Genomic DNA, 16,163 nt, shown 5'->3' with positions numbered 1-16,163 from the left:
TTAGTGGACTAACTTTAAACTTGAAGTATGCCCGTTCACTTACGTTTTAACAGGTCTGACGTTACTATGCGCCCCGGCTGTATCTAGGCTAACGGCTAACATGCTAACTATTATTTTTATGTCACTAGTCACTTGAAACAAATTTAGGACAATAGGAGACAGGTTGAAATAAACCGAAATTTCCCTTTAACTTTTGGTTCCACATGGGACACCAACAGCAGTTTCTTGGTTGAAACTATGTTTGTTTGACGAACCCACCCTCTGTGGACTTTCTCGCTCTCTATACTTAATGCTATAACAAATAGCCTCATTGACTTTGTATCGGCATTGTTTTCATGTTGCCAGCACAAAATTTTGACACCTTTCATGCCCACCACCACACAATGCGTTGTTAAGAGTTAGGTGTCCATTTCACATATTTTTATGTAACGTGCCCTCATACAATAGTTTGTATGATATCCTACAAATTAGCGCACCACAAATGACGTTATATTCTTAACCCAAAGTTACGCACTTAACGTAAAGTTACGGAGGTTAGGTTTAGGCGAGTAAAGTTACTGCGCTCAAACTTAAGAAAAGCAATATGGTGATGGCGTACCTTAAATGACTCAAAGTTTACTCAAAGTCCAGTTCCGAGTACTGGTCTCCTGAGGAAGTCCTGTGTTTTGTGACCCAGCCACCAGCCCAACCTACCTCCTTATGAGGCTGCCTCCCTTTTTTATTCTTTATTGCCATGTGGACACAGGTTATACTATCACAGCCTTCCAGATTACATGTGTAATGCACAAATTACTGTCTCGTGACTATGTGGGATCTATATGAATTTTGGGGCATTACTTTACAAAGGAAAACGTATGAGCAATGCATAAGAACAACCTGTTCTATAAGACCAGGCTGAGTGGACACCGTGCACTTTAACCACAGTTCAGTCAGTGTAATGCCACTGACCTGTGCATGGTTCTGATAAAAACGCATGATGCAAGTGATAGTGAAGCAAATAAACATTATTCAGCAGATTAATGAGAAAATAGGTCCAGTCTCTTTAGGGTGGATTTAGTGACATCTAGTGGTGAGGTTGCAAACTGAAACTTCTCCCAGTGCCAAGCCTGCAGGAGAACTATGATGGCCAAGATGAAAAACAGGAAAACATGAATGGCCCTGTCTAGAGTCAGTGTTTTAAACTTCTCTCTCCTGGGCTATGGTAGAAACAACATGGTGAACTCCATGGAAGAGGACCCGCCCCGTATGTAGATATAAACGGCTCATTCTAAGGTAACAAAAAGACAATGATTATTATTTTCAGGTGATTATAAACTAATTAAAAAGTTATGAATATTATATTCCATTTCTGTGAATGGATGCTCCTAAATCCTACACACTGGACTTTTAATGCATTATTTTCATTAAGTGGTTATATTTATAGAAAAAAATGAGTAAAGAAAAGCTGCAACAAAAACTACACTTATGTCTCTATTACATTTTTCCTCTTATTTCCTTAAAAAATATTTATATCTACTTGTTTTGTTTGGAATATCCCTGATGTGTTGGGTGTGTTTCTGTATGAATAAAAAATAAATTTAATGTGATCTGAATCTAAATCCAGAAAGACTCAAGGGACAGGTGTTACAATAATGTATCTTGAAAACTGGCTTCTGAATATTTTGAATATACCGTAAATTACAGTATTTTGTAGGTTTTTCAATATCCATCAATTGTAGGTATTCCATAGTCTATATCTTTCTCTTGTCTTGTCATGTGAGACTTTTACACAACTGTTCAATTACATTTTTAGTTTGCATGCCTAATTATTCTTACACATGTGGTTATGTATTTTTTTCCACTACAATTTAAAGGGATGGAAAGTCCAGAGACAACATGAAAAAAATATATATATTTTGAGGTATGTGTCGCTGATATTAACTGCATGTTGATGTTTTCACTGTGTAACCCTTCTCTTAGTGTTCTCATACATTCTGTCACATCTTCAAAGTATGAATATCAATGTTGACCTCCTACTACAGATTCTTCATCAAAGGGAAAGTTCACCCCAAAATCCAAAAGACATATTTTTCTTCTTACCTGTAGTGCTATTACCACAGGTGATAACCCACAGACCTTGTTGGGAGCAGTTTCATGTAGAAACTATTTTCTTTCTGCTAAACTAGACCCACCAACTGAACCACTAACCCTAGCTCACCTAGCACCACTGAGCCAGCTAACATTACAGCTCATCCCTCACCAACACAAGCGTCTCATCCATGACACTTCCTTCTGCACAGTGATACGGTTGGCAAGTGTAATTCAGTAGACAGAAAATAGTTCCTACATGAAACTGCTCACAACAAGGTCTGTGAATTATCTTGAGTAACCAGGTCATGATTTCTGGGAAAATACATTGATGTTGAGTTTTTCAAATTTATTTTTATTTGGTGCTTTGAGCGCCACAAGCTGAGTGCCATCTAGTTCCATTATATACATGATAGGGCAGACATCTCTAAGGCCAATATCTCCAACACTAAGCAACTTCCACGAAAACAATCTGGATGAATAAATAGCACTACAGGCCAGAGGAAAAATATGTATTTTTGATTTGGGGCTGAAGTGCCTCTTTAAAGACATGACACAACATGAGCAGAGAACAGTAAGCTCTCACATTTTTTTATTCTGGGTCTGATGTCACTGTTACCACGATAAGTGCTAATAACATCAAGCTGTGATCAGCATGCTCATTTTAGTGTTTGCGCAGTGTAAAAGCATAACACTTACCTCATTTTATAACAATACAGGTGATAAACATTCTTTCTTTTGGGATTCATTAGTGTCTTATATGGAGGATGAATTACGACTAGATTGTTGCAGAAACAAATATTATGTTTCAACAGCGTCACTGAAAATTAGGTTTCAATGGTCTTTAAAAAAGGTATTAAAAACATTCAACAAGTTTTCATGCAATGGTTTATCTAACTGAGGGAGTTGTTTTTTGAAATGTAGCCCAAAGGGTGTGTGTCAGTGCAAATCATGGAAGAACAGGAGCATTTCCCTAAAGATCAAGAGGCTTTTCTTTGTAGCTGCTTCTCTTTCCCCTAATCATTAAAGAAATGTTTCTGAACCACAAGCCACTGGCGTGAGTCCCTCTAATGTTTCACCGTGGATACAGACGTGTTTGTGAGATGGTAAGTGTGCTGGCCCATACCAGCCATTTAAGAATGCAGCTCAGTGTAGGCATGATCAGTGGAGGTAGATGCACTCTGGTTTTCTAAATGACTGATGAGCTTTCCTAATGCATGTTATAACCACAGAGGATGCAGACCAAGATCAACCCTGTCTGAGTGATCACATCTATGTCTTTGAAACTGTAACAGAAGATCAAATTATGATGTGTAATATGAAAAATGTTGCCTTTGCCAAAACCACAGAGCACCTAACTGTGCTGTTTGCTGCTCTACAGAGCGTTTTATGCTCACAAATTAACTAACTACTCATTTAAAAAACCCACTGTACATGATGCACACAGCACCAGTCACCAGACAGCAATGTTAGCTGCTAGCTGCTAAGCTGCTACAGCACCAGATTTTTTTTTCATCATCCGGTAGAGACCAAAACAGAGCTAAAAGCAGCCCAGTCACCTGTACTAAATGTTGGCTTTGTACGTTTGCAAACCACAAATATGTTACATTTATACATTTCATACATACCATATCAATGTTCCTGAAGTGGTTTGGTATATGAGCTGACTTTGTCATCAGGAGGTGGAGACGATGGTGGATGGTGTGACACCTCGGTGAGATGCCTGCCAAGCTGCAGATCATTGAGACCAACAACAACAACAACAACAACAACAACAAAACCAGTTGTTTTTCAGTGAGTCATCGCAATTTTTCCAACAGCTTTTTAGCTACCAAAGTTGGGTAGCAACCTGTTGCTGTTTTTTCACCAAGAATAACGGTTGTTTTTACCAAGACATCATTGTGTTTCCTGCCGGGATGGTGCCATGAAAATGGGTTGTTTTTTAGCATGACATTGCTGCATTTCCAGCTTGGACAGTTTTATGAAAGTTCTATAACCTAGTGCTTTTTGTGCCTAAACTTAACGACACGTTATCTACAGTGTTGTTGAAAAGTAAAGTTTCAGTGTATTTTCTACATAATAACATACAAATGTAACGTCTCTGTGGTGCAGATACTTAAAACACCAACATTTTTTCTGGCAATTGGGTTGCTAAAAGAAGAGTAAATATTGGATTTATTCTTTTGGTGGCAAATGTTTGCGATAAATAGGCAACTGTTTGTGATATTAACTTTCTGGTGATAATGTCAATGTTGTGTTTACAGCTTGATGTGCTGCCACCATGTGGCCAAGTTTTAATAAAGCAGCTTTAATGGGCCTTTAACACTTAAAACATTTAACATGACAGTGACACAGGTGTAAAAGATAAAATTCATTGTGACTAAATTTGAAACTGGCTACTCCAGTTTTACAGTTGTGGTGTTGTACATGCTGGCTCACTGTCAGTGTCTGGCTTACTGGGACACTTTAACAGAATGGAGCCATTAATACTGGCATAAGCTAAAATATCTGCTAAAAGTGTAAAGGCCTATGAACACACTGAGGCAAATCAAGGAGAAAAACTAAAAAGTGGTTTAATAACATGAAAGCACAACATTATCAACTGGTAATATTGACCATTGAAAGTATCACTCAAAGAATGGTCTTACTTAGTCTGAGCCGTTGTTACACATTGCTTTCCAATAGGAGTACAATGTGAAAAGGGTATGATTAAATGTAATAAATCAGTACTTAACAGCTTGGCAAAGTGAAATATGCTGAAACGCTGAGATATTAACACACTCCCCCTGTGTCAGGATGGGGGGAAACAGCCCAATCACCCGAAGAAAATGTTGGCATTGTACGTTTCTTCAAACCATGAATACATTACATCTGCAGGCTTCATATGTATCATATGAACGTTTATAAAGTGACATAGTCAGTGAGCTGTCTTAATCACTGGGAGGTGAAGGGGTTGGTGGACGGCGTGACACCTGGGCAAGATACCTGCCAAGCTGCAGACCACTGTTTAATACCAACAACAAAACTGGCTGTGTTTTAGCAGGTCATCACTGTGTATCCACTGGGTATAGTGCCCCTAATAGTGATACCACTGCTTTTCCAGCAGATGCCCTCAAAAGTGGGTATTTAATGCCAAAACACAATCTTTTCCTAACTGTAAGTGCTTTACGTGCCTGAACCTAACCACAAGCCGACCACAGCATTGTTAAAACATAATGAAACATGAAGGTTCAAGTTATCTACTGCATAAGGAAGTACAAATGTAACCTTTCTGTGGTTTGTCAGAAATGGAAGCCAACATTTTTTCTGGTGACTAGGTTGGGGGAAATTTGTTGTTGACTGTACTGTGAGAGAAGAAACACACATGATAATAATTGCATTTCTTTTCCATTTTATTTACTTTCTCCAAGTCACTGCAAAAGTCATGTTTACAAATGAAATATTGTCCCCTTATTAGTAACGTATCAACCAGTCCAAAGTTGAACTATAAAAAGTGGTGTGACATACAATAATACCAGAAGCATTGTTTACTGTAGCCTACACTGCGATAATATAAGTGTGTTAGTGAGGGTAACTCGATCTGGATGATGAAGTCTCACAAAAATGTCCCAGATTTGTAAAGGGAGCTGATAGAAAAATATGCTTCTATTTTCTCTATTAATAATGATGCTATTTATCAGTATGATCAAACAGGTGAGGTCAGTATAACATCTGATTTAAAGTGTACTTTTCTTTGAAGCAGCAGTTAACATTGACTCAACGACTACTGACACTCGCCACATCTGTCATGTTTTACTTAACATTTGACATATTGTATCTACATATGCTAACTATGGGAATAGCATGACCTCACGTTACTTGCTTTAAAGCTGCAGTTTCCTGTGTGTTATTGTTATAAGGACACAGTTCAGTAAGTAAACTAGATACAGTAGGAAAAACAAGTACAGACAAGTACTACAGAGCACCACTAGCTGAGCACAAAAATGTGCAGTATCTTTTCAGAGTAATACACTAAACGATCCGTGACCCCATTCAGGACAGCAGAGGGTCGACTTTCAACACATGTATTGAGAGGAATGTCAAATGCAGTGTGGCTGAGGAGATTCAAAGAGGCACCTTTCAGGATGGGTTTTGCTCTTTTAACTTAAGCTGAGTATCTTAGGGCCATGTCTGTGCTGGGATGTGTTCTGATCCCCTGTGATGGCTTTACAACTGAGGGACACTGTGATTGGAATAGGTAGTCATGTGCAATATTTCCAAGTGTTACCCTGATTTAAATTTGATATACAGCTGATGAAGTTTCAAGAAACCAAATGGGACATTCACTCCATCCTCAGAAGTGGAAAAGCTCCAGCTGAATAAAACACCAAAAGGATACAAATGGCAGAAAAGTGCTTTGGCACTGACTAAGCTGACTTAATTAAAATGTGATATGAATTGAGATATCTTACATATCAAACAGTTAAAACACACTAATTATGTAGCTGCTACCTCTATACCAGGAATAAATTGTGAGGTCCATTGGTCGTGCAGACAACAGGACCAAGACAGTGCAGTTCAGTATAGCAGGTCAAAACCAACATGAACTAATGAACTCGGGATGAGATTGATGCTGGATATACATTCTCTGAAGTGTTCAGAGCTCTAGGACCCACAATCAAAAAAAAGGCATCAGTCATTAAAAGTTATAAAAATATATTGATAACAATTTTTGTTGAATGCAAAATAATATCCTCGATTAGGTTGTGGACAACGCCTCGACGTGAAGGCAGGTACAGAGTTCAGGTTAAAATAAAAAAAAGTGCGTTACAATCGTTTAATGTCTTGAGCGTCCTCCTTCAAAGGCATGATGATCCATGTGAGCTGAAAGAGTCAAAGTGATTCATGGTGAGTATAAACCAGCCCTTTACTACAGAATGACTTTTGTTTGTTTCAACATGAAAAGTTTCATTTAAAAACTGGTAATGATTCAGCCAAAACTTATTCTGCTTATGTTCCAGTTAAACCTAATTACACTGTAGCTCATTACACTTTTGGTACAAGTGTTTAACATGTTGTGGCAAGACTAGCCTATGTGAATATGTGGAACAGGTACGACAGCATATGGGGGTATCTGTCTGCAACATAAAGCCCCAATTAGCTATGTACACTCCTTAAATAATCCTCTGGCATGCTTGCATGCTCTGCTGAGAACAACCAATATGCCCTTAAAATGTACATAATTCAATCTGCAGTACAGCTACATTCTTTTGACTACAGTCTGACATGACTTAATATGTTTCTGACAAAGCATCTGTAAGACTTAAAGCTGGGGTAGGCAGTTTAACCCATATTAACCTCTGAGCATGTTGTAATTAAGGTGGTTTCAAGTTGTTTTTAAGAACACTACACATGTGCACCTCCTTTTGCTTCTGTTGTCAGGCTTCAGAAAATCTAGGCCATGATGGGAAACTTTGGCCAATCATAGGTCATTTTTGAGAGATGGCGTCCCTATTGGCTGTTCTACAAAAACAGATGTGCGCACACATCCCTTCGGTGAAAGCCTGATTCAAAGGCAGAGAATTCTGAAATGAAAGTTGCTATTCCAGCATTAGCAACAACTGCCTACACTGCAAAGCAACCCAAAAAAGGAAAATGGACTTGTCAAAAAGAGAGTCAAAATGTGATTCCGAAAATATATGACGTAAAAACATGTCAGTATTGGTAAAGCGTTTCAGACATATGAGAGGTTTGCACTGGCCAAATTCAAGTCGCTACAGCGGCCAACCTAACGTCCGTCTCCCGAGCTGTTGCCCGCTTTTCTTCTGGGGAAGCAGTTCACAGTGGCAGGTGAAGGAGAAAGTGTGGAAAGGAGGGGCTGAGTGAATGCACTTTCTGCAACCCCCTTAATGAAATGAGAATAATAAGTCAATGTATGGGAAACACTGGGTTACTGTATAAAATGCCTGCATACGCCTGTTGTTGTCTGATGGGAGGGGCTTAGGACCGCGACAAGAGAGCTACAGGAGGAGGCTGTACTTTCAGAGTCTGCCTTTTTGTTTTTGCCTTTCCACATTTCTGCCTTTGCAAGCTTACAGCTCATTTCTATTTTTGAATCCAAAATGTCCTGTACATGTACGTGGAAACAATGAGCATACTTACGCTTATAAAAAACAGCTTTAAAAGATATGTAGGGGAGGAGCTCATAGACTTTTCCCAAGATATTTGCTTCGTTAGCGAGAGATGCATCGCTATTCCAGACTTGTACGACATCTTCCCGATCCCGAACGCTAACACTGACACCAACTACCTCATCGTCTGGGAAATAAAGGGAGGCAAAACAGACAATCGATACTTATCAACTCAACAGCCACATTGAGAAAAAGCATATTTCTTAAGGATGCACAATAATTGGCAGTTATCAGAACAGTTATTGGCAAAAAAATCCAATATTGTGCATCCCTAATATTTCTTTTGATTCTGAAAAACAGAAAATATCAAATATAGACTTAAAGTAGCTCACCTGAGGCACAGTAATCTGCAAACTGCTCTCCAATAGTAGCAAGTAACAATTCTTTCCAAACTGCAGACTGAAGCATGAAGAACACACAGGAGCGATTTCATGAGTCAGGTATTTATTATTATGTGATTATGTGAAAAGAAGCTTAACAACACCTACAGTGCTTTCTTTTGGAATTTTCATCTTCCATACTCCTCCTTTCGCATTGCTTTCTTCTTCCCTGTAGGTGTAGAAGATTTTTTTTTTAATTGATACTTACTGTACTATGCAACCCTATACAAGTGACCAGTTTACATTGAATACATGCTTAAAATTAATTCAAAAGACATGAAGACAAATCTTGGATAACGTTAAAAGTTATCACAATGCAAACATGTCCATTAGAGTGGACTGTAAAATCTGTATTCTATATAAACAGTGACACTTTAATATATATGCACCACCAGATATCATCTGACATGTCTAACTGATGGTCTTATAATAGTGATAGCAATGTAATAATTCAAGCTTTTATGACATACTTAAATATATTCTGCGACCCTTTTAAGTTGAGTGGTCATCGTATTGCACTTATAATATTATCAGTTTCTTGTATGTCCAGTGGAAGAAATTCTGCTTTACATTTTAACAAGTTATCACATGACAGTTACGACATGAGCTCCGGTCAGAATCTGCCCTCTGTTCATGCCGGTGTTCAGGAATACAAAAATAATATTTGCTATAATAACAGACTCACCACAGGGGCCTCCGCTCTCCTCGCATTAAGTGATAGCTACATCTCAAAGGCAGGGCTGTGGCTGGAGGGATGTTGTTGTATACACTCCAGAACATCTGCACACAGGGAAACATGTTAAAAAGACTTGCCGTTAAGTTTCTTAAAACTCCAAGACAAAGCTAACGTTCTGTGACACAAAAGCAAAATTTTGCCCCCTTTGTCTAGTTTGTAAAAGTTTATTAACCCTATGGGCCCTAGGCGTTTTTGGGGTATTTTTACTGCCTTTACTTTTAAGCTCATATCGTAGTAATTATAAAGGCTACATACACATGCTATATCTTGTTTTTTTCAGGACAATCTGGGCTAAACAGATTTGCCATCATGTCATGTCCTTCGATGTGCCTGTATTTTATATTAATTTTTATATCAATGAAAAAAACAAATCCGTGTGACTAAATTCTTACATTTTTACATGTATCTCACCATAGCAAGTTGGAAGTTGACATATTCTGCCATATATGAAGAGGGGAGACTCTCTGGAATCTGGCAATATAAGAACCATGATGGTGGGACATTCTGACACTTCACAGTTGTCCAAAACATGTGGTTTGTGCCAGGCGGACATGATTGCCAGTATTTTTTCATTATTGCAAGAAATTCCATTGACTCATTCACAAGTCAAAAATGTGTTTTATCTGAAAGAATCATGCAATATTTACATCTAAGACCATACAAAAACAGTCAACCCAGTGCAATGATGTCCTCCAAGATACTATTTGCCACTTTGTTTGCAGTAAACAAAGTTTGTTGTTGTTGGTGGGGGGGGCACATGTCCCCCTCAATGTATATGGTGACTACTCCCCTGTCATGCATGCATAATTAGGCTGCAGTTGTCTGGGTGCGCAAAGGTGAAGTGGCTGGTCTTGTCATACAAAGTTTGATGGAGTGTCAACTGGACAATATGGAGATATTTGCATCTTGAAAGCCGGACTACAAATGTGAATAGACAGGGAGAAACACACGCAAGCCTAAGACGTGGTAAGATACGATATTCCTCACTATATGAAGTGACTGATAACAAGATCTGTATAATGGATTGTAAAGAAATTCGTCAGGTTTTTATTTTTTTAGACAATCAATCTGCATTTATAGCGTGATGGGGTGACAGTACAATGATGTGTGTGATATCATTGGAAAGCTATGCTCCTGCGCTTTCATGTGATATGTGTGGCATTTCTGTGCAAGCCTGCATTCACAAGTAATCCATCCAACAGTAATGTGTGTGCAGAGCTGTATGAAAGTTCTGTTATTCATGATTTTAGTGTAACTTTATCATTTTTTTTCGTTGTGAAAACATTGGACTACCGACAAGTGCTTGGTCTTGTCAGAAAGCTGTTTCACGTGATATGCGTGGCTTCTCGCTATGACGCACGGTCGCAGAGAAAATCAATAGAGAAGAACAGGTGTGAATTTGGACGCACTATGCGTCGTTTGGGCCCATAGGGTTAAATCCGATATCAGCGGTTGTGTCACACTTTGCTTGTTGTTTATTTTACAGGTTTTGTCTACACACACTACACACTCCACTATCATTGCTCTCAGGTAACACTGTATGAAAGGCTTTGGATTTCAGCTTTAATGTCCCAATCAGTAAAACGAGCATATTCACATATATGAGATAAGAGACTGACTTACTGTATTTTGTGTGTCTCCGCTTATTCAAACTGAAACTACAAGCCAGTTTCACTTCTATGTTTACAACAAATAGCAGTGTAAACAAACCTTAAACACCTCCACAAAAATAATACTAACTTAGATCTGTTGCATAATGTTCATCTTTATATTTACATATCTGTCAATGAATTTACAAATTGCAGGTTTCAATCCTGTGTTTTGGAATTTGGTGATGATGGGACAAACCTTATGTTTAGTTTATTACAGTTTAAATGCTTAAAGTCCCCGAGAAAACAATACACTGACTTCCCCTTAACAACAAGCCATCAGAGCAGCACATCAAAGGGCAGTAATGTACGCATTGCAACATGCAATGTATAGCAGAAACACACATCAGAAGCTACTCATACACTTGCAACACAACAAGATGTTAATCAACAGGAACTTTGCACATTCGCAGTAACAATAGTTTGAAACAATTTGAATTTCAGGAGAAGAAGCTGATGTAATATGGTGTCAATAAAGCGTGCGCTACATGTTCATATTTCAGGATAAAATGGTCTCATTTTTTCCCACCACTTGTGCCGCCTGTAGCTTTAAGTGCAAATCAGCGGCTTATGCCCTGAATCAAGGAAGCTCTTCTCAAGCAAATTTGTCTCCTAGCCAAGTCATGCACTTGATCTCTTTGCTCTTAAGATGACGAAGCTGTTTAAGCTGACACCAAAGCTCACCTGAACACTTTGCACAGTGTAGATCTTCTTCAGATTGGATTCACATTCTGCAGCCGTTGTGCCTGGTAATGACCTGGAAGAACAAGAGAAAACTGTTTGAGCCCTCAGTAATGATACACTGATGGAACAAGGAGAGAAAAAAAATGACTGTGCTGCATTACGAGTGTTGACCAGCCTTAGAACAGAGTTTTGCTAGGTTTGTATTTTATTTAAAGAAAGGTTTGGTAAAAATCAATGCCTACATAGATTATGTGGTGTGTACAGTGATAATGAAACAAAAAACAATTTTTACGAGGTCATTATACCATTTCTAATCTAGTTTTTGATAAAAAATAGCCCTTTGACACCAAGCCGTCTTCATTAGGACTGCAACTAACGATACGTTTCATTATTGATTAGACTGTCCATTATGTTACTGTCAACTGCTCAATCGCTGAAATAGAGAAAAATTCTCACTGCAAATTCAGAGAGCCCCATGTGACACCTCTTGCATAATTTTGTCAGTTAAAACCCAAATATATTCAATTAAAAGGTTCAGTGTGTAGGATTTAGGGGGATACATTGGCAGAAATGGAATATTATATTAATAAATATGTTTTTGTTAGTGTATAATCGCCTGAAATTAAGAATTGTTTCGTTTTTTATTGATACATATAGGGCTATTCTTGTTTTCATGTCAGCCATAGCAGTTCTCCTACACACTTGGCACTCAAGAGAAGTTCTATTTGGTTGTAATCTGCAACCTCACTGGTAGTTATCACTAAATCCTACACACTAGACCTAATAAAACTAGAACTGTAATAATTTGGAAAAAAAAATGTAGAAATTGGGACACCTTACAAGACAGAAAAAAAAACATCAATGTGTTCATAGATCATAAAATCAAACAATTCAGTAACATACAATAAAAGTTAACAAAATGACTGGACATATATCATAATTATAAATATTAGGTATAAAATCATCATTATAAAATCATCATGTGTGCAACTGTCAATATGTGTGTCACCATGAAATCAGACTGAATATGCCAGCTTGAAAAGGTGTGTTTTCAAATAGGATTTGAAGGTGGACAGGAAGTCAATATTGTGAATGTCATGGGGGAGAGAGTCCCAGGGGCGGGGGCAGAACGGCTGAAGGCTCTAGAACCCATCGTAGACAAGCGAGCAGATGGCAATGTGAGGTGGAGTGCAGAGGAGGATCTAAGAGTAGACAGTGTGTAGATATGAAGGAGTTCAGAGAGGTAGGAAGGGGCCTGACTTTGAAGGGCCTTAAAGGTGAGAAGCCGAATCTTGAAATCAATGCCATATTCAACAGGAATATTTGACAGTAAGTCGATCTACTGACAAGTTTATGGAATTTGATTCATTCAATCTGACTTAACCCCCTGTCTCTACTTATTAAATGACATGCCTGATTTACAATTTGGTGAAAAAATGTAGAGTATTAAACACTATAACATATCTTGCAGAGAAATGCATACTTTGGAAAAATGTCTCCTCCAACCCTTGAGCTGTTATTAGAACCAAATATCAAAACATGACTGTGATCAATAATGTACTAAACAATCTCTGCCCATGAACCTTTATGGATACAGGTACACCATGAAATAAGGTCATATTACGGTATTATTACTTCCAATTTTGTAGCTGTTTTTGTTAATATTTGTATATGTGTGTCTATGTATATATGCACGCGCACACACACACACACACACACACACACCCATATATATATATATATATATATATATATATATATATATATATATCAGCACGTTATCGGTATTCATTGGTATCGGATGATATCAGCTTTAAAATTTAATACTGGAATCATCCAGCATACTGATAATATCGGTACATCATCGCAATTGGGCAATATTGGCTTTAAAATGAAGCATCAGACTCAGCTAACATGTGATTTCTTATTTTACACAATGAATGGATATTATTGAAAAGAAAGTATTGTATTTCATGCTCATGTTTTATCATATGATGTTAATTACACTACAGGAGAGACTTAGTGATCACTAAAATAAGGTGGGGAAAAAAGTGGATATATCGATGTCAGTTAATGGTCAAATGATTGTTACATATTGGCATATCAAATATCGGCAAAAGGTCCAATATTGTGCATCCCTAACACACACACACACACACACACACACACACACACACATTTATGTTGTTGCATTTTTTTGTTAATTTGTTTTGTTTTGTTGACACGATGATATTGGTGTACTGTCCTATTTGTATGTTTGCTGATTACTGTGCACTCTTCTGAAATAAAAAGAAAAAGAAATTGTTGCTTATTAACTTTTAACTAATAAGTTGATTGACTATGATTTAGTCTTAATGAGATGTGGGTCCTTTGAAAGGTCTCAGGTTTAATTAATGTTTCACTGGTTTAAAGTCAATACGCTGAGCAAACACATAAACTGTGACTAATGCTGATCAAACCTGTGTCATCACACAGTAGGAACCTTTGCTCTGCTCCATGGCGGAAGGTGAAACTATCGACAACGTAACATTCCCATGGCCTCATAAAACAGATGAAAGACAACTAATCTCATGGGGATAACAACGTAGTCCGTCACAGCAGTAGTTTATGATGTGTGACCGTGTATGTGACGTGTTTTCACATTTTATTTTGACTGCTAGAGAAGGTGAAGCTGTAACTGTGCTACTTCTCAGACCCTCTCAGAGTCAGGCTCCTGGGGAACACAGCTATAGTTATGAACTCCATGTTTGAATACCAAAAAAATATGAAGCTAAACATGTCCACCATGTTATAAAGGAGGCATTGCTTCTGATAACAACATAGCTGTACACATGCTAACTTTTTAACGATGTTGTGGACAGCACAGGCTCATGTTGAACACTCTCCCGCTACATTTGCTCCTGGAGGCCTGCTGCTCACAGCTCTGGCCTTGCCTCTTATTTTTCCTCCATCATTCCTCCTCGTCCCGGGCTATAAAACTCACACACACCGCGGAGTAGCCGTCAAACATTACCTGTCCAGCCAAAACGTCCAAGGTGAGTGCAAAGGCAGCGCTGTCGTCTCGTCTTCTCTCTGTTTCTTTGTGATATTTTCCAACTCTTTCTCGTCGATGTCAATGTTGTTTTCAGAGGAAACAGTCTGTCCGCTCAGGGCGCCTCTGTCCATCTGTACATCTGTGTGACCCGCAGGGACCGCCATTTCAGCAGGCACGAAGCTAACCTTTTGATATCTCCTGTATCAATCTCCTTAATAAAAGCACCCGGTGTGGCTTTATCTTCTGATACTGAAACACACTACCGCTTTTCCGCCTACCGACTGATGACGTAACTGCGTCACTGAGCACTAACGTAGCAGTTGGTCCATCCCAGAGAGCAGGAAAACAGAGGGAGGCCTCACTCTGTCTGATTCTCGGGTAGCTGACCTAAATCACAATGTCCCACCAGTCTTTGGCTTCATCATCAAACTACACTGGATTACTGGCCCCATAAAGCATGGCTTCATATATTAAACTTCCATTCTAGAGAAGATCAGCATAAAGAGGTGGTCATATAGGGGGTACACTGTTTTATCATTGTCTGCAACCAACTTTCCCATTACACAGTGGTGGAATGTAACAAAGTAGGCCCACATTTACATGTAGCCTACTTAGGTACAATTTGGAAGTACTTTTACTCGAGTATCTCCATTTCATGCTGCTTTATACTTCTACTCAACTACAATTTGGAGGCAAATATTGTGCTTTTTTACCCCACTCACTTCACTCATTACTTTACAGATGTAGATTATCAATACAAAATTATAAATCAACCAATAAATTATTATTACAGGTTAAGCTACCCAGCTGTTTGTAGTGTAAAAGTAACAATTAATGGCTGCATAGTGAATTAATTAATTAAAATTATCCCCATCTTTTCCAGCTGCATCATTAAAGTGATAAACACATGAATGCATCAATATTTTAAGGCCAGTAATATAATATATATTTTTCTGGAATGGGTCACTCTGCATAATAACTGCTTTTACATTTGTTACTTTGAGAATATTTTGATGCTGTTACTTCTCTACTTTTACTATAGTAAGACTTTGAATGCAGGACCTTTACATGTAACAGACAGTTTTTACACTGTTGTATTATACACATATGATAACATCATGTAAATAATCCAGCACCTCTTAACTCTTTTCTCTTTCTGTCCATTCTTGTTATGTCTCTCTCCTGGTTTCCTTTTCACTTCCCATTAATCTTTTTTTTGTTGTACCAAAGAGCCACAGGTTTGAATTGAACCTACAGCCGCCGTGGCAAAGACATAGCCTTTGTACACGGGGCTCAAGCTCTACTAAGTGAGCCACTGGGTGCCCATTTAGTTTAATGCTCTTTTTTGTGTCTTTGCACAGTTATGGTTACAGACTCTCTCTCCATCTCCCTGCAGTCGTATTATGAGAGTAATTCATTTCCAAATAAAAAGACAAAACGCAT

The 16,163-nt window shown here is 38.3% G+C and overlaps 1 protein-coding gene across 1 annotated transcript; it reads right to left on the bottom strand.

Annotated features, from left to right (window-relative positions):
- Positions 1-5,441: 5,441 nt before the first annotated feature.
- LOC125895285 (eukaryotic translation initiation factor 4E type 3-like) lies at positions 5,442-15,023 on the bottom strand. Its single transcript, XM_049586990.1, has 7 exons — positions 14,700-15,023; positions 11,687-11,759; positions 9,303-9,397; positions 8,726-8,786; positions 8,570-8,636; positions 8,209-8,364; positions 5,442-6,930 (listed from the first exon to the last, which is right to left on the bottom strand). Exons 1-7 carry the CDS (start codon positions 14,882-14,884, stop codon positions 6,884-6,886), a joined length of 684 nt encoding a protein of 227 aa, XP_049442947.1. The 5' UTR covers positions 14,885-15,023; the 3' UTR covers positions 5,442-6,883.
- Positions 15,024-16,163: the final 1,140 nt, after the last annotated feature.

This window comes from Epinephelus fuscoguttatus, linkage group LG1 (assembly GCF_011397635.1).
Source record: "Epinephelus fuscoguttatus linkage group LG1, E.fuscoguttatus.final_Chr_v1".
Taxonomy (NCBI): Eukaryota; Metazoa; Chordata; class Actinopteri; order Perciformes; family Serranidae; genus Epinephelus; species Epinephelus fuscoguttatus.
Note: the sequence above shows the minus strand (reverse complement) of the source record. Positions and strands in the feature narration are given on the sequence as shown.